This window comes from Lithobates pipiens, unplaced genomic scaffold, assembly GCF_037356315.1.
Source record: "Lithobates pipiens isolate NorthernLeopardFrog02 unplaced genomic scaffold, aLitPip1_a1.2 Scaffold_18, whole genome shotgun sequence".
Taxonomy (NCBI): Eukaryota; Metazoa; Chordata; class Amphibia; order Anura; family Ranidae; genus Lithobates; species Lithobates pipiens.
In genome coordinates, this window is record NW_027507758.1 from 484,777,981 (window position 1) to 484,802,518 (window position 24,538).

The 24,538-nt window shown below is 46.9% G+C and overlaps 1 protein-coding gene across 1 annotated transcript in view; it reads right to left on the reverse strand.

The window, feature by feature from the left end:
- The window catches only part of INPP5D (inositol polyphosphate-5-phosphatase D), a 237,395-nt gene that overhangs the window by 109,949 nt on the left and 102,908 nt on the right, over positions 1-24,538 (reverse strand). The window contains exon 4 of the mRNA XM_077488478.1: positions 3,117-3,279. Coding sequence (XP_077344604.1) covers positions 3,117-3,279 — 163 coding nt within the window. The remainder of the gene's footprint in view (positions 1-3,116; positions 3,280-24,538) is intronic.

Below are 24,538 nucleotides of genomic sequence, written 5' to 3' on the forward strand. Positions count from 1 at the left end.
CTGTATCTTATATTACAAAGCTACTTTTATGATGCATATAGAAGTTCCATTATCTGCAAGGGTTCATTCATGCTATTGCACCCACACATTTTCAGACAAAGTTTACTAAAGTGCACATTCTAGCCATGTTGATCATGTTTCCTGCTCTGAAATGTCTATGTTGCTGTGTTAACGTGTGTATTTGTATAGCATTTATGTGAACCAAACCTAAAGGACCCTTGTGAGAAAAAATTCACTAACAGAACCAGATTCTCCTAGGTGGTCACTGTTCAATGTTAGATGGGCACCAGCATGTTCTGCTTAGCGCAATGAAGGATGTTCCAAAGACATGCTGGTAGGTTAATTGGCTTCTGTCTAAATTGGCCCTAGTATATGAATGTGAATTAGGGACCTTAGATTGGAAGCTCCTTGAAGGTAGGGACCGATGTAAATGTACAATGTATATGTATTATTTAAGGTACTTATATATAGCGCTACCGTAAATTGGTGACGCTATATATAAGTACCTTAAATAATAAATAATAATAATGTTGGGGTATATCAAGCATACACAATTAAGGCTCATGCAAACGGTCATAAAGAGGTTATGCAGGGTTCAGAGTCCCCAGCTGTTGTGCACAGCTGCCCATTGACATCAATTAGAATATATGGCCGTATGCAGATATGCACTGGGGGTTGTGTAAAGCAAGATCAGGCATGCAGATTTATTTGCCAAATGCAGACTATCAGTATTTGGTGCCAACGTCTGTGCACATGTTTTACACAACCCCAGTGCATACCTGCATACAGCCGCATCTTCTAATTGACATCTATGTGTGACTTTATGCAGCGGGTTTAGGTGTCGGGAAAGTGCTTACGCAGGTCCTAGATGCTGTACATGACTACTCAACATTGAACACTCTGTACATGACTACACAACGTTGAATTTCATATTACACATTAAATGAATTAGTACAGTGACAGACTTGGAGAAAATATGCTGCCATACCTAATTAGTAAACTACTGCAAGTGTAAATGATCTTTTGTCGGAGACAGTGCAAGGTAAAATGGATTTAATTCAATAAGGCTATATTATACAAGACTGAAGAGCAATATTAATGAGGTCCGTTCATAATTTAGATATGATTTTTTTTAAGACATGTCAGAAAATGAAACAAAGTATACTTTTTGATGATCCAGAGAATGTCCGATTACCAGGGGATTAGGTTTTCCCCAATGGATAATGTTTTATAGCAGGGGCAAGAAACCTGAGAGGTGGAGATCTACCTGAGTAACATGAAGCAGAACAAAGTGCACCAGATCACTGGGGTTCAGTACCCCCCTCCCCACTTTTTTTTTCATTTTTAAGACCTTAACCAGAAAGGCCACACTAAATTGTAAGGGCAACATGAGGAAAATGTAGAAAAATATAATATGTCACTGTAAAATAAAAATATAATCTTAAAATTTAGCTTCAGTGAGAAACTCATTCACTCTCATTCGCAATTGTTTCGTATTTGAAGAGTAATTGACCACCTCTACAAGTCTGGTACAGGAGTCCATCATGAAGGCAGAACAACTGGTTCTGAAGACTGACTTTCTCGACTAGCTTCAGGCCCAATTATAGGGCAATGAACAGAGGTCAGTAGTATGTAGGGCAGTATACAGAGGTCAGTAGTTTGTAGGGCAGTGCACAGTAGTAGTAGTAGTGTATAGGGCAGAGTACAGAGGTCAGTAGTGTGTAGGGTAGTGCATAGAGTTCAGTTGTAGGTAGGGCAGTGTATAGAGGTCAGTAAGGATGTACTGCAGTATACAGAGTTTAGTAGAATATAGGGCTGTGTACAGAGGTCAGTATGGCAGAGGACAGGCTCAGTATGACAGTGTATTGGGGTCAGTAGGGAATTGGACGGGCTCAAGAAGTCAGATGACGGTGTCAGTAGGGCAGAGGATGGGGTGAGTAGTGCAGAGGACGGTGTCAGCAGGGCAGTGGATGGTGTCAGTGGAGCAGTGGATGGTGTCAGTACGGCAGTGGACGGTGTCAGAGGATAGGTTCATTAGGACAGAAGATAGGGTCGTTAACGCAGTGGATGGCATCAGTAGAGCAGTGGACAATGTCAGTAGGGCAGTAAACAGTGTCAGTAGGTTAGTGGATGATGTCAGTAGAGCAGTGGATAGTGTCAGTAGGGCAGAGGATGAGGTCAGTAGGGAAGTGAACGGTGTAATAGTGTTAGTTAGTAGAGCAATGAATGGTGTCAGTAGGGCAGAGGATGGGGTAAGTAGGAAAGTGGATGGTGTCAGTAGGGCAGTGGATGGTATCAGTAGAGCAGTAAATTATGTAACTAGGGCAATGGATAGTGTCAGTAGGACAGTGGACAGTGTCAGACAGTAGAACAGGGGGCGTAGTCAGTAGGACAGTGGATGGTGTCAGTTATTAGGGCAATAATTGATGTCAGTTAGTAGGGCAGAGGATGGGGTAAGTAGGGCAGTGGACAGTGTCAGTAGGGCAGTGTACGGTGTCAGTAGAGCAGTGGACGGTGCCAGTAGAGCAGTGGATGGTGGCGGTAGAGCAGTGGATGGTGCCAGTAGAGCAGTGGATGGTGCCAGTAGAGCAGTGGATGGTGCCAGTAGAGCAGTGGATGGTGGCGGTAGAGCAGTGGATGGGGTCGGTAGGGCAGTGAATGGTTTCAGTCAGAAGGGCAGTAGAGAGTGTCAGGGCAGTGGATGGTCAGTATGGCAGCCTGACTAATTGTGTCACTATGTACCTCCCACTAAAAATACAAACACTTTGATACATTTTCTGTAAAGCAGGACCTGTGTTCTTTAACCACACCAAAAATACTCTATTCATGTGAAGAAAGAGCTAATGATGGGAGAAAGGCAGAGTATATTGGATTTTGGTGTGGCAGGAAAGGGTAGCATCTGAGAGAGCAGATGTACTGAACCAAGTGTTAAGGCAATGTACATTGTTAGCACACGTTAGCATGATAAAGATAAAGATATACATTGATAAAGCGGGATGCATTGATAAACTGACCCCAATAGTGGGTGTTTGTGCAATACAGGCTCAGCATGAGAAATTACTTCAAAGAGGTGCTTCTAGATGTTAAGCAGTACAAGCCAAAATGTCTGGAATTACCTGCGAGTGTCGATGTCCTGTAGTCTTTGTAGAAATGTTTCAGAAATGAATATCAGACTGTTCCCAACATAATTTTTTTCTGTGACCAAAGGGCATTCCTTTACTTCTGAAGATAGCAACGTTGGGGTAAAATTCCTAGGTGGCACATTTGGGGGGGGAGGGTCTGTGAAGACATATGCGGCATCAATAAATACAATGAATAACCTAATGATATTTGTATTTTCAAACATAGGTTGCCAAAACCAAAAGACCAAGTGTCAGACACAAGATTTTAAATAAATGAATAAATCTACAGTAAATATGATACTATGAGAGTAGTGTTTAAAGTGGATCTTCACCCTCCCAATCCCCTTCTGCTCTTTACTCACACAATTAGATATTATATTTATTTTTGTGTTTTTTTGGGGGAGTCAATCGTTAGACCAGCATCTGTTGAACAGTCTTGCTGGAAAACCAGTAATCGATCACTTGCTGCAGCCAATGGCTGCAGCGCTGATCAGTGTATTCTGACACGGGGAGGAGTCTCCACTGTCAGAATACAATAGCACATCCCTTGTGTGTGTAGCACTGACCCTGGAAGGAGCTGCTGGTTTTATATGGGCTTACCGTTACCTCACCTGCTCGCTTCTCCTTTACAAGGGTCCCGTTGGAAAGTAGCCCAAATTATGTTGAATCCGACACTTAGTCCTTTTTTTAACATTTATTCAGGATAAGCACAAAGTCCTTCAATAGAGGGTCAAAGGATAAAGGGGGAGTTCAGGCACCTGGTAATTGCAGGTATTGGTCAGATCCAGAGGACAAACAGCTCCACAGACTGGAACCAGCAACCACTGGATAGGCCCCTCTCACTTGACCTAGTAGCATGAGGGGCTCAACAAAGTCTCTGCCACAGACTTGTCAATAAAACATTTATTTTAAAGAACTACCATACAGTACCAGTTTTCTTTCAGCCGACCCAGCGATACTGTATGGGTGTTGATCCGGGTTGTGTCCACTAACTGAGTTTCCAGGCTCTTCCAGAGATGCCAGCCTTGCGCTTGGTCCTCTACAAGAAAAGTCCCCCCTGGATCCTCCAGTTTTCTTGGCATCGCCCCGCAGGCCAGACAGCACAGGACCACCCCTGGATCAGTAGGCCCCTAGACTTTTCTGGGCCTACCCTCTCAGTTACAGAGCCTCGGGCCAGCTGGACCACGCGACACAGAACCCAGGCCAGGAGGGCCATGAGGCCGGGATAGCGGACCCCGGAAAAGAGACCACCAAAAATGGTGTTGGTACCTTAAATACCCTGTCCCAGAATGCACAGCAGGGAAACCACTCCCACTGAGCTACTTCCGAGCAAGAGGTGGTATTGAATACATCCAGCCTACTGCATTTCCACACTTGCCGGCAGTGAGAGTGAAACCTACAGTCAAGTGGGAACTAGTGCAACCCAGCTGGACTGGCACAGAAACCAGAACTTTTTTAGAAAAAATAGGATTTTTTGTATTCACCGTAAAATCCTTTTCTCTGTAATTCACCGACCAACACAGCTCCTCTCTTAGCCACTGGGTTGTTATGCCCACCACTAGGAGAATACTAGGCATTACTTGTTATGTAACACTCAGAGCTCTTTAGTTCTGCCCAGGTGGCGGTCCCTTGGGCAACAACCCTCTAGCCTGCCATGTAGTCATCAGTATGTCAACAAGCAGTATAACATAAAGAAAAAAAGGAGGGGCGGGTGCTTTGTCGGTCGGTGAATTACAGAGAAAATGATTTTACGGTGAGTACAAAAAATCCTATTTTCTCTTATATTCACCGACCGACACAGCTTCTCTCTTAGCCATTGGGACATCCCCAAGCAGTGCCAAACGAGGGGTGGGAAAACAGCATAGAAACTTCATCCACCATGGCAAGTGGGAACTAGTGAAACTTTACCCACAAAAAACAACAGTGCGTGGAGAAATCCACCACAAAACCAGGGTACACTCAACAGGAGTGACTACCCACAACCGCACCAAAAACTGTGGAATATAATTTAATAGTGCATTAACTTAACGGTACTGCGTTTTTATCGAAAAGCCAGGAAAAAATAAAATATATACTGCATATTCAATTGCAACTATATGGCCACCTGCAAAACTTTGCGGCCAAAACAGGCATCAGCCGATGCACTGACGTCTACCTTGTAGAACTTGGTAAACGTGTGGACAGACAACCAAGTCGCCACTTTACACACCTGAGCGACAGACACTTGGTGTCGGAAGGCCCAAGACATTCCGATTGCCCTTGTGGAGTGGGCCGTGACCGGAAAGGGGGGGACCTGTCCATTCAAGGCATAGGCTTGTACTACAATCTGTCTGATCCACCTGGAAATGGTGGCCCATGAGACCGCCATGCCTTTTTTTGGACCAGCCACCAAAAAAAACAGTAAGACTGACTTCTGAAAGGGAGCAGTGGCAGACAAATATACCTTAAGAGCCCGAATCACGTCCAGAGCATGAAGGGCAACTTCCTTAGGGTGCTTCAGCTTTGGACACAGAGATGGAAATACAATGTCCTCATTGATATGAAAAGCCGAGACCACTTTCGTCAGAAAAGACGGTTGCGGACGCAACACCACCTTATCTTTGTGGATAACCAGATAAGGCAACTTGCAGGACAAGGCCGCCAGTTCCGAAAGCCTCCTGGCCGATGTAATGGCCACTAGAAAGACCACTTTTTGGGAAAGAGTCAACAGGGGAATCTCCCTGATATTTTGCAACAGCGATTTTTGAAGCGCCGATAACACCAGGTTCAGATCCCACGGGGGTAACGGTGGATGCACTGGAGGGACTACATGTCGCACCCCCTGAACAAAGGTATTCACTAAGGAGTGATGCCAGGGGTCGCTGAAAGAAGACAGCCAAGGCTGATATTTGCCCCTTAATGGTGCTTAATGACAATTTCTGGTCTAGTCCTTGCTGATGAAACAGCAGGATCTTAGATATAGAAAAGGAGCGCGGATGCCATCCTTTCTCCTCACACATGGAAATGTAAGCCTTCCAGGTACGATGATATATCTCCCTAGAGGAAGATTTCCGTGCCCTCAACATAGTTGGGATCACCGAGTCCGACATACCCTGGTTCCTCAACACCTGGCTCTCAATAGCCATGCCGTTAAAGCCAGCGATGGTAAATCAGGGTGGAGAATCGGACCTTGAGCCAGAAGGTCTTCTTGTAACGGCAGTCGCCATGGGGCGTCTGCCACCAGGTATACTATTTCTGCGTACTCAGGTCGCTGAGGCCAATCTGCGGCGACCAGAATCACTGGGATCCCCTCGACTTCCACTCAGTGGAGGAAAGGTGTAGGTCAGCTGGTACTAATCCCATGGAGCCACCAGTGCGTCTGACACGTCTGCCCACGGATCTCTTGTCCTGGACACGAATCTCGGTACCTTCCGATTGAGACGGGAGGCCAGAAGATCCACGTCTGGTGTGCCCCACCTCAGGCACAGTAGCCTGAATACCTCCGGATGCAACACCCATTCTCCTGGGTCCAGCATCTGGCGACTCCGATAGTCCGCCTGCCAGTTCTCCACTCCCGGGATGTAAATGGCCGACAGGGCCGGTACGTGGCGCTCTGCCCACCGAAGTATGTGAGGGACCTCCCGTACGGCGGCTGTGCTTCTTGTTCCTCCTTGGTGATTGACGTATGCCACAGCCTTGGCGTTGTCCGACTGGATCCTGACCGGACGTCCCTGTAGTCTCATTGACCATGTGGAGAGGCACAGCCTGATCGCTCTTAGCTTGAGTAGATTGATCGGCAACTTGGATTCTTCCGCCGACCAGAGGCCCTAAGCTGACTGAACCCCCATCACTCCACCCCAGCTGGATAGGCTGGCACCCGTTGTGACCACTTCAGAGGTAGGAACGACTTCCTGAACTGACTCACCGGGGAACTGGGCATATGGTACTGCCTCAAAGGAGGCTACCATGAGTCCCAGGACTCGCATGCATAAGCAGAGCGACGACCACTTGTGGTTCATCAGCAGTTTTACCACGGATCTGAGAGTCTGCAGTTTGTCTGAAGGGAGAAAAACGCTTGCTTCTCTGGAGTCCAGCAGCAAGCCCAAGTACTCCAGACGCTGGGTCAGTACAATCACCAACTTCTTTAGGTTCAACAGCTACCCATATTCTTGGAGGGTCTCCATCGTGATCGCCACATCCTCCTCTAATTCTGAGGTGGAAGATGCCCTCAGGAGGAGATCGTCTAGGTATCCCACGATTGCGATCCCACGTTGCTGCAGCAACACCAAAACTGGAGCCAATACCTTGGTAAAGACTCGGGGGGCTGATGCCAGACCAAAAGGAAGAGCCACAAACTGGTAGTGGGCTTCCCCGACTGCAAATCGCAGAAACTTTTGATGCCGAAGGCATATGGGTATGTGCATGTACACATACTGGATGTCTAAGGATGCCAGGGAGTCCCCTTGATTGAGTTACAACGACTACTGAGCGAACTGATTCCATTCTGAACCTCTGCACTTTCATAAAGTGATTGAGGGCTTTTAGGTCCAAGATTGGATGTATCCCTTCCTTCTTGGGAACTACAAACAGATTTGAGTAGAATCCCTGGAAACGTTCCGATTCCGGAACCGGTACAGCCACCCCGCGACTCAGCATGTCCCTTACTGCCCCCAAGAGGGCCTCCCAGCGAGCCGGGGATACGGGTATGCTGGAGGGGAAGAATCTGTTTGGCGGCCAAGAGAGAAACTCTATCTTGTAGCCTGAGCAAATCAGATTGCAGACCCATTGGTCAGATAGTTGAGAGGACCACCGGGCTGCAAACTCCCGAAGATGACCCCCCACCCGAGACATTCATGCGGTAGCACTTTTGTTCGCAGGCTGGTTAGGTTTGCGGTTCCAGGGACATTTTTGTCCTTCCGTGGTCATCCTGTCGGGCTGGGGACATTTAGCTGAAGCTCTGGGCGGATGAAAAAGCCGTTTGTGAGCGGAAAAAGAGGCCCCTTGCCTACGGCGTGGCTCCTTAGCCTTCCTGGCCTGTGGGAGTTGGGTACTCTTACCACCAGTGGCATTTTTAATGTCATCTAACGAAGCTCCGAAAAGCCGGTCGCCAAGGAAGGGAAGATCCGTCAGGGCTTTCTTAGATGCTTGGTCAGCAGACCAGCATTTTAACCAAATCAGGCGCCTCAGCACCACTGCTGACACTGAAGCACTGGATAACAGAGGGAGAGTATCCAGGGCCGCATCATAAATGTACTTAAGGCCTTGCACTAGTTGGTCTGCTAGTTCCCCGCAGACAGGAGAAGCCTGTTGCTCTCCCAATTCGCGGTGCAACTGTTTTGCCCACTCAGTGTCTGTGACACAAGTGCGGATGCCAGTACTGGTCGCATGGCTGAACCCACAACCATAAACAAGGAACGAGCCACTGCCTCGGCCTTCCTGTCCGTGGGATCCTTAAATGCAGGAATCCCCTCTAGGGGGATTGTAGTTACCTTTATTTAACCTGGATACTGGGGGGTCCACGACCGGAGGAGCCGACCACTTCTTGAGAAGGCTTTCCTCAAAGGGGTAACGCACCGCCATGGATTTGGGGACCGAAAAGGTCCCTTGCGGGTGACCCCATTCCTTGTAAATTAACTTGTCAAAACAAGTCAGATACGGGAACACCTTAAGTGAACGTGCTGGCTTGCGGGACCCAATGGGAACCGCTACATCAGCAGAGGGATCTGCTGGCTCCTGAATCTTCAGGGTATCAAGCACAGCTGTGATAAGTGCTCCAACAAGCGCTTTGTCGCACCCGGACCCGGATGGGGACTCATCCTCATGTCCGAATGGTCCTGGTCAGCATCATCTGACAAGACAGAGCAGGGGTCGCCAGCCTCAGCAGGACCCCAGGCTGCATCAGAGCTCTCCCCAGAGGACGGGTGGGCAGGGACCGCTTTTTTGCACCCTTTTGCCCACGTGCCGCCTCCATCTTGAGGCTGTCAGGGTGTCCAGGGGCACTGTGCAGTCCGCAGGCAACCCGGTTGCAATTGCCTGGATTTTGGGGGAAGAAACACCAGTTTCTGAAGCCATGCTGACCCTACCCTGTCTGCCACCCGAAGGGGACTTAGGACAGTGACAGTCCCACCCTCCTTACTGCCTCTGGCTGAGGGGCTCTTTCCCGCAGGACTCACCACCCTGAGGGGTTCAGCGCTATCCAGCAGGTAGTACCTGTAGTCCCTGTTGGCTCCCAGGTGCAGAGGAAACAGTGCTGTGTCAGTGGAAGTAGCTGCAAATGACGCTAAAACCACTCTGAAGTGTGCTCAGGCTTCAAGAAAATGGCCCCACAGCGTCCAGCACACAGACACAAAATACAGGGAAAATGGCTGTGAGAGCACAGGAGCACATGCTGCCGCTAGAGAACACACAAAAAAAGTGTTCAGGCTACAAAAAAATGGCCGCCGGTGTCCTGTATAGGAACAATCACCAGGAAAAGCCCAGGAGAGCATAATGCCCTTGCCCACACCTAAAATTGCCAAAAGCAGCTCCATGAGTTACAGCGCTGCGCAGGACACCAGCATGGCCTCACAGACACCTTCCAGGGGCATGAAGAACAGGACCCAGGACACAGCTAGCCAGCGCAACCCCCCCCAGGTGTGAGCCCCCCAGGAGAGCCCCTGCATAGACACACACACACTGCTCAGCAGCATCCCCAGATGGAAGAAGGGAGGAAGAGGGGGACAGGGAGAGAAGAGAGGGAGGTGAGGGACCCCCAAATCGACCTCCCAGGGAATGCCCAGCTGCTCAGCCCCGCCGAGGCAGGCAGAGCTGTACTTACCAGTCCTGAAGAGCTGGGAGACATTCGGTTTTGTCGTGGCCTGCCTAGCTCGTAGCTGTGGCCTGCACACACTCGATGGCCAGACTGGGGAGACTACAAGGATAAGAGTATCCAGCCTGTCACACAGCCGGCTGTTGATAGCAGATCACAGTATCAATCATCTTGCGCAAAAAGTCATGCTTCTGAAGAAAAAAAGCGCGGTCCGATGGGCCAGCAGGGTTCCTAGGTCCTTCTCCTTCACTAGGCAAAATAAAACTGATGACTGCACAGCAGGCTGGAGGGTTGTTGCCCAAGGGACCACCCCCTGTGCGGAACTAAAGAATTCCGAGTGTTACATAACAAGTAATGCCTAGTATTATCCTAGTATTGGGCATAGCAACCCAATGGCTAAGAGAGGAGCTGTGTGAATATAAGAGAAATTAGCCTGAGCCCAACTGCAGCTTCAGACAACTAAATTTGAAAAATGATAGCGTCTGCCGATTCGGAGCAGGGCGCTACATGTGGATGCAGGAATCTGAATTTTGTTCCATTCAACCCACTGGTTGAGCAAAAAACACAGTGTATATCCAGACTAGGTGTACATTAGCTGACTTCAGATAGTCAGGATTGATGTTGCAGGTGATGCCATCAATGTGAGACCTTATGTCAAGTGGCTGCTGTGAGTAATATTCAACTTATGGGAATGTTAAAATCAAGTGTCAAATGTCATCAGGAGATTACTATACCATTATATTTCCATCTCTAAAATACTAAATATAAAGTTTTTGGTCAATTTTTTTTATATTTTTTACAATTTTATCATTTTAATTATTTGTATAAATGTTTTATTTTACAAATAAACATTTAATACTGTGTGCATCCATAGCACTAATTTAGCATAATACACATGGGCTTTTAGCGAGAACACCCAGGGCTGATGTTAGAAACCATGGGGCCCCATACAGACAACCTGACATGGGGTCCCATACAACCAATGCTTCAGTTATAAATGAACAAATTGGGTGATCGGTACCAATCACTCACAGTGTTCATTGAGGAAAGGAGGGAACTGGTAAATGTGACATATTTACAAGACCCTTCCCACACTCACCATTTTGAAGGATCCTATTGTGTGTTTACAGCTGCCAGCCGGAAGGAGTGTAGGTAAGCCTGGCAGCACTTTGGGGGTAGGGGGGAAAACAGGGGGGCCTGGGCAGCAGGGGGAAACATATGGGGCACAGGGTGGATGATCATTGTGCAGGGGAAGAGATTGCTAAAGCCAATCCCCTGTTTGGCTCAGCTGAAAGCTAGCTACTCCAACTCTCTCTTCTGTTGCCTTTCAGCTGCTGCAGAGAGAGCCATAGAGGGGATTTGTTCCAGTAATTTAACACCCCCCGCTGCTCCAATCACCCTCCCTACCCACATCTAGTTCCCCCAGATGCTGAGAACACCCAATATCATTTATTGTTTGACTGTCCCAGCCAAAAATCCTCATGGAGCCATATCTGTTGCAGACAAGGAGGGAAGGGAGTCCACATTGTTGTGGAAAATTTTAGATGTATTTTTATATGTATTGTCATAAGAGTCCCCCTGTGTTCATTCTCCGCTAGCCCACTCTAAAAGAGCTGACTGGGGCAGACTGACGCTGGTTGAGATCCGTTAGGTAGTGGATAACTTCCTGGGATTGGAAAGAGGTATTTGCGGAGTGGAGGTATGTCCGCCAGCGAAAGGGCCCCTGCATATCCTTGCTCTGCGAGGATTGGTTGTAGGCGGATGTGCACTCATTGTCTGTGCCTGCTGTGTCTGATCACCACATGTGGAGATCGCAGCGTACATCTGTGGATAACCTTCCATCCACACGGAGGTGTAGAATAATCCAGGTATACATTGTTCTCTGGAACAATGTATATTAAGGATTTCTATCAACGGAATTGTAGTCATCGTTCATTGGTTTTGTATGGTTCACATCATTAAAGGCATTTAGTCAGTTTGCGTCACTGACTATTTGAATGTATACATGTCTGTGATTGGTTCTTTTGAAGGAAAACAAATGTCTGATTTGCTGTCTGTGAAGACACCACTTTCTTCTGTACTGTATTGCATTGTATTGTTCTTATATGGGCATTCACATCCTGTGTTGCTGCTATGAGGTCACAAGCTTTGTAGGAGGTGTTTAGTTGGTTGGAGGCAAACCCTCCAGGCAGTGGCGGAATTATAGGGGTCGCCAAGATCGCCATGGCGACCGGGCCCCTTGCTGCAGGGGGCCCGAGGGCCCCCTGTACTTCTACGATAGGAGGGAAGGCTGAGAGGAGCTCACAATCATCAGCCGAACTGAAATCGGCACTGTGCGGCAGCTCCTCACATTAGGCTTAGTGAAAGCAGTGTGTGCTCTTTGTCTGCCCCTAGAGTGCAGTACCCGCCAGGAAGAGGTAAATGTCTGCTGTTTTTTTTTTAATAAGCCTATCTACTGTATTTGTGATTGTATGTGTGTGTGTGTGTGAGCATGCTTGTATGAGTGAACATGCTTGTATGTGTGTGTGTGAGCATGCTTGTATGAGTGAACATGCTTGTATGTGTGTGTGTGAGCATGCTTGTATGAGTGAACATGCTTGTATGTGTGTGTGTGAGCATGCTTGTATGAGTGAACATGCTTGTATGTATGTGTGTGAGCATGCTTGTATGAGTGAACATGCTTTTATGTGTGTGTGTGTGTGTGTGTGTGTGAGCATGCTTGTATGTGTGTGTGAGCATGTATGTGTGTGTGTGTGTGTGTGTGTGTGTGAGCATGCATGTGTGTGAGCATGCATGTATGTGTGTGAGCATGCATGTATGTGTGTGAGCATGCATGTATGTGTGTGTGTGTGAGCATGCATGTATGTGTGTGTGTGCGAGCATGCTTGTATCTGTGTCCGTGCATGCTTATATCTGTGTGCGTGAGCATGCTTGTATGTATGTGTGTGTGTGTGAGCATGTATGTGTGTGTGTGTGTGTGTGTGTGTGTGAGCATTAATGTATGTGTGTGTGTGTGTGTGTGAGCATGCTTGTATCTGTGTGCGTGCATGCTTATATCTGTGTGCGTGAGCATGCTTGTATGTATGTGTGTGTGTGTGTGAGCATGTATGTGTGTGTGTGTGAGCATTAATGTGTGTGTGTGTGTGTGTGTGTGTGTGAGCATGCTTGTGTGCGTGCGTGTGAGCATGCTTGTATGTGTGTGAGTGTGTGTGAGCATGCTTGTGTGTGTGCGTGTGAGCATGCTTGTATGTGTGTGAGTGTGTGTGAGCATGCTTGTGTGTGTGTGTGTGAACATGCTTGTATGTGTGTGTGAGAGCATGCATGTATGTATGTGTGTGTGTGTTCATATATGTATGTGTATGTATGCATGTGTGTGTGCATGTGTTTATCAGTGGCGGTGCATCCAAAAGGGTGCACAGGTTCCACCCCCTCTATGACCAATGGATAGATTCATGCATAGCATAGCATGAATCTATCCATGGCCACCGCTGCCACCCCCATATTTAGGTGTCTGGTTCCTTTTGGGGTGCCGGGTGCCTGAATTACAGCGGCGGGGGGTGTTTTTGTAGCGCCTGATTAGAGCCATGGGCTATAATAGGCTTCAAAATAGGTGAACTGCGAGCGCCATGCTTGACGCTCACAGTCTACCCAGCCAGGTGTGTTAGAAAAGTGAATTAATATTCACTTTCCTAACACTGAACCGCCTCTCCACCAATCAGGTGTGCGGGTCTTTTACCCATCACTTGATTGGCTGAAACGATAGACACAGCTATTGGACGCCCATCAGGAGGAGAGGACGGGAGATGAGGATGGCAGTAGCTGCATGGAGGACCCCGCTCATGGCCGTTACCCGCTGCCCCACCAAGACAGGGTAAGTGGCGGGCAGACAGTGAGCGGGCAGTGGGGATTCACAGTGGCAGCATTTGATGGGCACAGTAGCAGCATTTGATGGGCACAGTAGCAGCATTTGATGGACACAGTGGTAGCATTTGATGGGCACAGTGGTAGCATTTGATGGGCACAGTGGCGGCATTTGATGGGCACAGCGGTGGCATTTGATGGGCACAGCAGTGGCATTTGGGCACAGCGGCAGAGTTTGATGGGCACAGTAGTGACATTTGATGGTACAGTGGTGGCATTAGATGGTACAGTGGTGGCGTTTGATGGGCACAGTGGCTGTAATTGATGTTTTTTAAATCGGTTCCTTTATATGCAGCCACCCACTTGGGACTGGGCCCTGGTGTTCCACCATCGGGCTCGGAGAAAAGAGCCCTGTCCGGAGGTCGGGGGGGGGGGGCCGCCATGGTTTCCTGCACCGGGGCCCTGAAGGTTCTAGTTACGCCACTGCCTCCAGGGCGTTGTTTCCTGTTGATATGTAAATAAAAGCAGCCTGCTCAGGTCCGAGCTCACACATGCTGACCGATTGGAGAATGTAAGAATGTTGGTGATGTCTATTTAATGGGGAACCAGATGGGACTGCTGAGAAGCAGCCCGACTGAGCTGAGGATGTAGGAATGTGGGTGATGTCTGAACACTTGGATGAGTGGTTTGGAAGGTAAGCTTAAGTATTATATCATTAAGACGGAAATGTTATTATTATTAGACACAGGAGATTTGGCTGTGTGTACGGCCAAAATTTCCAGAACAACATTGATTTATTCAGCTGTATGTAGTTTGAGTATCTCCTATTCAGATCTGTCCACAACCCATACTAATCACACTATAGCATTGCTTTCAACTGTCCCTGATTTCGAGGGACTGTACCTGAATTGGAACAGGGACTGAACAGGGACTGAATTGTCCCTCTTTCCTTCTCATTTGTCTCATTTTGGTCTGATCTATATACTAAAGTTGTATATAAATGCACTTTTTATCTTTCAAAAAGTGTTTCACGGTGCTAAACATTTCATCCCAAATTTGCTGCATTTGAAAAGTTCAAAAGCCAGTATAAATGAATAGTAGTGGTAAAAAAAAAAAAAAATCACTTGTGGGCTTAATTAATCTTTTTGTTTTTTCATAATTCCCCTTTAAGGGTCGTTGAAGATAATATATACAAAAAAGCGAAACATTCATTTTAAGTCACCCTACAGATAAACATTATCTGCAAGGAAAGATAATTTTAGATCTTCTCCATCAATAACTGGCTTAAACATGGAGTGCCTTTAACATTCGTGACTAAGATATATGCAAAGAGACAAAAATATTTTTTGAACAAGTCATACACAGCCAATAAAATATTGGTATAAATTACTGTATAATATTAACGTGATATTATTGCTTCACGTGGACCAGCTGCACTTTAATGCCTCGTACACACGATCGGATTGTTGGCCAACAAAACCGTGGACTTTTGTCCGAAGGGCATTGGCCCAAACTTGTCTCGCATACAAACAGCAAGGATTTGTTGGCCAACAAATAAGAACGCAGTGACGTACTATGTTGTTTTTCAGCTCTTTAGCGCCACCCTTTGGGCTCCTTCTGCTAATTTTGTATTAGTAGAAGTTTGGTGAGTGTTGATTTGCGCTTTTCATTTCGCGCTTTACATTTTGCGCTTTTCATTTTGCACTTTTCATTTCACGCTTTTCAGTTAGTTTCTGAACGGCCATTCGTCAACCAGCCATGTTGCAGAATAGGAGGAGAAAACATGCTGTTTATCCCTTTCATGACTAAGCCTATTTCTGACATTTGGTGTTTACAAGATAAAATCTGTATTTTTTTCTATATTTGCTAGATTTGCTAGATCTGCTTATCTAAGTAGAATTACTTAGAACCCCCAAATATTATATATATATTTTTTAGCAGAGAATTGAGAGAATAAAATGGCGATTGTTGCAATATTTTACGTCACACGGTATTTGTGCAGCGGTGTTTTAAACACAACTTTTGGGGGAAAAAAAGGAAAATTTATATCAAATACTTACCGCAATTTTCCTTTCCCGATGGACTCCATGGCAGCCTACGTATGGGTTAATCCTGCCTCTCATACCTCATAGGACCCCACTCCCATAAATCTTTGCTTCTGAACAGAGACTGTGTTCCGTAACTTAGCCTACTCCAGCAAATGGGAGGGAACTCCTGCTGCCATGGAGTCCATCAGGAAAGGAAAATTACGGTAAGTATTTGATATAAATTTTCCTTTTTCCTGACAGACTCCATGGCAACCTACGTATGGGAAATAACTAGCCATACACACCCGGGTGGGAAATTGCTGGTTAACAGAAAAAAGGTTTAATTGGCACCGTCAACAGATAAGACATGTAAACCAAAATTAACCGACGATAAAGAAGCCGGCTCAACACAATAATGTGTCATAAAGGTATTGATTGATGACCATGAGGCCGCTTTACAGATTACTTCTGGAGAAACATGACGAGCAGCCGCCCATGATGTTGAAACGCTCCTGGTAGAATGAGCTGTCACCGCCTCTGGAGGAGCCAAACCCTTAGCTTTATAAGCCCCTTGAATAGCCTGAACAATCCAAGCTGCAATGGTTCTTGAAGAAGCACGCGATCCATTATTCTTTCTATGGAAGTAAACAAAGAGATGGTCAGAAGTCCGAAAAGGAGCTGTGGATTCTAAGTACTGTTTTAGAACTTCTCCAACATCTAAAGGATGAATGTTAGAATCTCCGGAAGTCCGAAAAGTAGGAAGAACAATCTCCTGGTTCTCATGAAATACAGATGTGACCTTAGGATTTGACCCTAACATGGGAACCAAGACCACACAATCCGGGAAAAACGTCAGAAAGGGTTCTTTGCAACCCAGAGAGCTGATCTCGGAGACCCTCTTGGCCGATGTTATAGCCACCAGAAAGGCGGCTTTGAAAGGAAGAGCCTTGATAGATGATTGAACCATATGCTCAGGTCTTTCCTCTGAAAAGGAATCCAGGACAAAAGGAAGATCCCATTTGGAGAATCTTGGTTTTTTATGGGGTCTGAGTCTTATTGCTCCCCTGAAAAACTGTCTGACAAGACGGTGTTTGGCCCAGGAAACGCCAGTAAATGCTGAAATTGCCGAAATTTGAACTCGTAAGGAACTTACTGATAGTGACAGATCTAGTCCCGTCTGTAGGAAACCCAAAATGTCTTGAATCTTCGGATCACTACAGGAACTGCCAACGGAAGAAGTATAGTCAGCAAACTTTGCCCAAATTCTTTGATAGACTTTATTAGTACCTGGCCTTCTGGCATTCAGTAGAGTAGCGATGGCATTACTTGGACACCCTAATGCTTCCAACCTTCCCCTTTCAAGAACCAAACCATCAGATGAAGATGGGCCGGGCATGGGTGAAGAGATGTTCCCTGTAGCAGGAGATCTGCCCTGGAAGGGAGAGGAACTGGATCCCGAAAACTCAGCTGCATTAGGAGCGGAAACCACGGCCTGTTGGGCCAAAATGGAGCAACCGTCACCACCATCACTTTCTCCCACCTGAGTCTTGAAAGGAATCGCAGGATGACCGGGACTGGGGGAAAGGCATAAGCCGTGCGAAACCTCCACTGATCCGTCAGTGCATCCATAACGAAGGCCTGAGGACAACGACATCTCATATAATATTTCTCCAGCTTGAAATTGCACGGGGAGGCAAATAGGTCCACTTCTGGCAGGATCCCCAGAGACAGAATCCATGTGAATATCTCGGGATGGAGAGACCACTCGTTGTTGTCCAGGGAGAACCTTGATAGGAAGTCCGCCTGGACATTCTGAATTCCGGGGAGATAAACCGCCGTCAGATTTGACAAGTTCATCTGAGCCCAAGACATGATTGGACTCACTTCCCTCAGCAGAGAGAGACTGCGGGTGCCTCCTTGTCTCTTGATATAAGACACTGCCGTCGTGTTGTCCATCCTTAGGAGAACCGAGGTCCCCGAAATCAGGTGAGAAAAGGCCTGAAGAGCACAGAGAGCAGCACGAAGCTCTAGAACATTGGATACTACCTCTTGGGCTGGAAATTCCCACACGCCCTGGGCTATTTCTGAAAGACACAAGGCGCCCCAGCCCTTGTTGCTGGCGTCCGTCGTTACTGTGATCCAAGAGACAGGAGCTATGGAATGGCAATTGAGGAGGTTCTTTCGTTGGAGCCACCAGAAGAGACTCTCCCGCATGGAGGGGGTTATCCTGACCAGATGGTCTCGAGACCCCTGGTCCCATTGTAGAAGAAAACCCTTCTGAAAGGGACGCATCCTCAATTGTGCCCACTTTATCATGGGGGCTGTGGATACCATAGTGCCAATTATCTTGAGGCACTGCGAGGCTCTAAGAAGAGGAGAATGCAATGCAGGCCGAATCCTGTCTCGAATCACTGGAATTTTCTCCACCGGAAGGGAGATGGTACTTTCGACCGTGTTGAACTGGGCTCCGAGAAAAATCAAAGACTGAGTTGGGTCCAGATTACTTTTTTCCCGGTTCAACAGCCAACCGAATTCCATGAGTGATGAGATGACTTGAGTTCGATGTAACAGTAGCTGTTCTCTGTCTTGGGAAAGCAATAGTAGATCGTCTAGGTAATGGTGTAATCGAATACCTTTGATCCTGATTAGTGCTACCACAGCCAGTAAGAGCTTCGAAAACACTTGAGGCGATGTTGTAAGCCCGAACGGGAGACATACAAATTGAAGATTTAATTCGCCCACTGCAAACCGAAGGTACCTCTGAAACTCTTTTGCGATTGGAACATGGAAATAAGCATCCTTCAAGTCTATGGAAATCAACCAGTCGCCTGGTTGTATTGACTGACGTATTGTTAGTAATGTCTCCATCTTGAATTTTTCCTTCTTGATGAAGGAATTTAGATGCGTTAGGTCGATAACTGGTCTCCAGGAGCCATTCTTTTTGAGGACCATAAAGAGGGGGGAGTAGACCCCTTGAAATCTCTCTTTGGTTGGGACCGGAATGGCAGCTCCTTGAGCCAACAGGGAATCTGTGTAAGACAGAAGAACCTTTCTTTTTTCTTCCACAAGTGGTAGGATTGTAGGAACAAACTGATAAATGGGCGGACTGTTGAACACCCAGGAATGACCTGAGGAGACCGTCTTGACCGTCCAATAGTCTTGAATCGAGGCTGCCCAGACGTGCCGGAAATGGAGTAGCCGAGCCCCTACTTGCTCCGTCTAGACAGGCCCCACATCAAAAGGACTTAGAAGCCTCTCTACCCCCTGATGTAGTTAACTTAGAGGATTTTTGACTTGAAGACTGAGTCCTTCTCCAATTCTTCCTAAATTCCCGACCAGGCCTGTAACGGCGAGCATCTCTAGCACGCTCTTGTTCTTGTCTGGGCTGAACTTTCCTCTGACTCAAGAGGCGACGATCCTGGGGTAAGAACCCTGATTTACCCCCAGTAGCACGGGAAATGGCAGAATCAAGTTTATTCCCGAAGAGGGAGGGTCCCTCAAAGGGAATCTTACACCATGCCTGTTTAGAGGCAGGATCTGCAACCCACGGACGAAGCCACAGAGCGCGCTTCGCAGTAACTGAGGAGAGCATGACACGTGCCACTAGGCGGATAATATCCAGGGATGCTTCACCCAAAAAGACTGATGCTAACTTCAGTTCATGTATTGGCGAATTCCGGATAAGTTCTTCCGAAACGCTTCCCAAAGCCGCACCAACATCATCCGTCCAAGACTCCATGGCTTTAGATAATGCTGCAAGAGCCAGAGCTGGCTTACAAGCCATGCCTGCGGTGATATAAATGCGCTTCAGGTCGGTGTCAACCTTCCTCTCTAAACCATCCTTGAATGAAACGGTATCTTCAAGAAGGAGTGTAACATGTCTGACTAGACGCATTAGAGCCGCATCAATAAGAGGGGCTGAATCCAGATATTTAACGTCCTCGCTTTTAAACGGGTACATTTTGGCAATCTTGGAAATTAAGGAGTTCTTCCTCTCCACTTTCCCCCATTCGTCTGAAATAATCTCACCGAGCTCACCCAAGAAGGGGAAATTCGGGCGATCCTTCTTAACCACTTCAGCTCCGGACCAATAAATACCTTAAGGACCAGAGGTCTTTTTGCAATTTCGCACTGCGCTGCTTTAACTGGTAATTGCGCGGTCATGCAATATTGCACCCAAACGAAATTTGCGTCCTTTTCTTCCCACAAATAGAGCTTTCTTTTGATGGTATTTGATTGCCTCTGCGATTTTTTTTTTTTGCGATATAAATGGAAAAAGAGCGAAAATTTTGAAAAAAAAAGATATTTTCTTCTTTTTGTTATAAGAAAAATCGAATAAACTAAATTTTAGTCATACATTGAGGGCAAAATTTATTCAGCCACATGTCTTTAGTAAAAAAAATGTCAATAAGCGTATATTTTTTGGTTTGCGCAAAAGTTATAGCGTCTACAAACTAGAGTACATTTTCTGGAATTTACACAGCTTTTAATTTATGACTGCCGATCTCATTTCTTGAGGTGCTAAAATGGCAGGGCAGTACAAATCCCCCCCAAATGACCCCATTTTGGAAAGTAGACACCCCAAGGAAATTGCTGATGGGTATGTTGAGCCCATTGAATATTTATTTTTTTTGTCCTAAGGGATTGAATAATGACAAAAAAAAAAAAAAATTTTTTTTTACAAAAAGTTGTCACTAAATGATATATTGCTCACACATGCCATGGTTATATGTGGAATTGCACCCCAAAATATATTCCGCTACTTCTCCCGAGTATGGGGATACCACATGTGTGGGACTTTTTGGGAGTCTAGTCGCGCACGGCACCCCGAAAACCAATCACCACCTTCAGGATTTCTAAGGGTGCAAATTTTTGATTTAACTCCTCACTACCTATCACAGTTTCGAAGGCCATAAAATGCCAAAATAGCACAAAACCCCCCAAAATGACCCCATTTTGGAAATTAGACACCCCAAGCTATTTACTGAGAGGCATGTTGAGTCCATGGAATATTTTATATTTTGCCACAAGTTGCGGGAATATTACAAACTTTTTTTTTTTTGCACCAAGTTGTCACTAAATGATATATTGCTCACACATGCTATGGGCATATGTGAAATGACACCCCAAAATACATTCTGCTGCTTCTCCTGAGTACGGGGATACCACATGTGTGGGACTTTTTGGGAGTCTAGTCGCGCACGGCACCCCGAAAACCAATCACCACCTTCAGGATTTCTAAGGGTGCAAATTTTTGATTTAACTCCTCACTACCTATCACAGTTTCGAAGTCCATAAAATGCCAAAATAGCACAAAACCCCCCCAAATGACCCCATTTTGGAAAGTAGACACCCCAAGCTATTTACTGAGAGGCATGTTGAGTCCATGGAATATTTTATATTTTGCCAAAAGTTGCGGGAATATTACAAACTTTTTTTTTTTTTGCACAAAGTTGTCACTAAATGATATATTGCTCACACATGCTATGGGCAGAAGTCAAATTACACCCCAAAATAAATTCTGCTGCTTCTCCCGAGTACGGGGATACCACATGTGGGGGACTTTTTGGGAGCCTAGCCACGTACGGGACCCCGAAAACCAAGCACTGCCTTCCGGATTTGAATATAAAATGCTACCAAAAAACCTGTTAGCGATGGCAGGGATCAGGCCTGACTCTGCGATCGCTGCAGTTATGTGTTTAGTGTTTTGTAAGTGACAGTGATCGATCGATACTGCACTTGGGTGGGCTGGGCAGAGGGGCAAAACGCAGGTGCCAGCAGGTATTTGGGCTGATCCCGCTAACAATGCGTTTTTTTGGAACCCTAAACTGCTGGGGACGCTAGTATAGATCTGATCAGATCAGATATTGATCTGTTCAGATTCTATACCACTACGGGAGGTGTATGCTTTGTGTGTGGGTGTTAGCGGTACTGGCACTAACCTAGCGCTGCCTGGGGCGACGCAGACCCTGACCCTAAAACCTAATTGATATCACCCGCCGGGTGATCAGGGGGTTAAACCTTTATTGGGTAATAAATGGTGGGTGCCCTGATGCTATAAAAAACAAACTAACCAGAGTTACCCGTAACACTTATACGGTGATCAGTGGTGAAAGGGTTAACTAGGAGCAATCAGGGGGTTCAAATTTTTATTAGGTAGTATATGGGGGTCCCTGGCGCTATATAAAAACCTGACGGGGAACCTAAATAACTAACTGGCTAACCAGCGTCACCAGTGACACTTATACTGTGATCGCTGGTGAAAGGGGGTGAAAGGGTTAACTAGCAGCAATCAGGGGGTTAAAACCATTATTGGGTAGTATATCGGGGTACCTAGCGCTATAAAAACCTGGCGGTGAACCTAAAAAAATAACTAGCTACCTAGCGACACTAGCGACACTGATGCAGCGTTCAGAAAAATTATCGCTTAGTGACACTGGCAAAAGGGGGTGAAAGGGTTAACTAGCGGAAATCAGGGGGTTAAAACCATTATTGGGTAGTATATCGGGGTACCTAGCGCTATAAAAACCTGGCGGTGAACCTAAAAAAATAACTAGCTACCTAGCGACTGTAGCGACACTAATGCAGCGATCAGAAAAATGATCGCTTAGTGACACTGGCAAAAGGGGGTGAAAGGGTTAACTAGCGGCAATCAGGGGGTTAAAACCATTATTGGGTAGTATATCGGGGGACCTAGCGATATAAAAACCTGGCGGTGAACCTAAAAAAATAACTAGCTACCTAGCGACACATGCAGCGATCAGAAAAATGATCGCTTAGTGACACTGGCAAAAGAGGGTGAAAGGGTTAACTCTAGGGGCAATCAGGGGGTTAAATCTTTATTGGGGTGTGATAGGGGGCTACCCTGGACCTAACACTAACTGTCCTGACAGTTTTTACTGTCACAACTGACACTGAATGCATTGATCAGTAAAGAAATGATCAATGCAATCAGTGACACTGTGACTGAGGGGGGAGGGGGGTTTGTGTGCCTGTGTGTACCTACATGTCAGTGTAGTGTTGGTGCACACTTACTTTCTGTCTTCTCCTCGTAGTCCGGTCAAAAAGACCGCCCCGAGGAGAATGACATCACTTCCTCCTTCCTGTGTAAACAATACACAGGGGAGGAAGCTTCTCATTGGCCAGGAGCGATCCAGAGGGGGTGGCCGAAAACCAACGGCCATCCCCTCATCATGGAGCGCTCCTGGACCGAATCGGACCGCCGTAACCAGCGGGAGGGGGTCCGATCGGACCCCCCACCCGCTGGAAGGCAATCACGTAGATGTACGTGATTGTGCCTGCCTGTGCCATTGTGCTGACGTACATTGGCAATACGGCGGTCCTGAAGTGGTTAAGGTGTTTAAAGTACTTCCTCTGTTTAGAGGGTGCTTCAACTGGATCTTCCCATTTTAGAGCATCCTTGACTGCTCTGACTAACTGCGGGACAAGAGAAAAATCAAAACCTGCAGTTGATTCATCAATCTCACTGTCCGAAGATTCACTTGGAGAGACACTGTGTCTGGAGGGACCCGGAATTACAGGGTCTGCATCTACATCGACAGGAGCTGTAACGGAAGGAGGGTTAAACATCCGATCAGACTCTGCTTTGTTCAGAGATTCTTGAACCACCTTCCTGACCAATGCTTCCACCTGCTGGTCTCCGGCTCCCCTTTCCTTCATAGCTCTGGAACAACAAGACTCACAGAGAGATTTACCCTCTGGAACGTGAGATTTACAACCCCAGCAGGCTTTCTCTGAGCGGCTGGAACGGTGGGTTGAATGACGACCAGATCCGGATCTTGATCTATGGTGTCTGGAGGGTGATCTAGAGCGTCTAGACGTAGACTGACGATGATGTAACCTAGACTGGTCAGTATCTTTGCGTGCCGATAAATGACGTTCAGACCTAGAAGGGCTAAATAGAGAAGAAAAAACTACAGCAAGAAAAACCAAAAGTAATTACCCAAAACAAACCCAGCAGAAGGAAATAATATTCCTACCTGCAGCGTAAGGGTTGGCCACTGGGGGGCGATGATACGTCCATAATGAGAAAGTCTGTATGCTGGAGAGATTCGAAAACACCATAAGCACCTGACAGGAATCAAATAGTAGAGCTTACTGGCGAACAGAACATACCTCCAAGCAAGACACACAGCACACCGGGAAGCTGCCTTTCTCTCGCAGAGCGATCCCAACCATAGCTGTATCTGACAGCTATTTAAATGTTGGCGCCGATGGTGACGTCACCACGCCCCCCGGCGTCGGTCAGCGGAGTTCGCGCGCATGCACGATCACTGCCGTTCTTTCGAAAACTGCGCACGTTCGGATCAAGCCTCGATCCGAACGAGGCACACGCCTGCGCAGAACGAACGGAAGAGGCGGCGGATTGGAACGCAAATGCGCTCCAGCCGCCATACGTACCAGGAAATGGAAAGAAGGAAATGACAAACAACACACACAAACAGGCTGCCATAATGATAATGATTGAAAACAATACGATACCGCCACGGCACGATCCTGATCCATCCTGACTGGGGGTACTCCACCCACTGCACGAACGGGACATCAAAATAGAGGCCTCCTGCTAATAGCAAAGGATGTATGGCCAAATTGCCGCTTGCCTGCCAATGGCAGGTTTGTAAGCTCTTCATGGCATCGCATATATCGCCCGTTTCCACCCGGCTAATAGCTGGGACTGCTGGAATCCATGATCACCCTCAGGATCTTCGTGCAAACAGGAC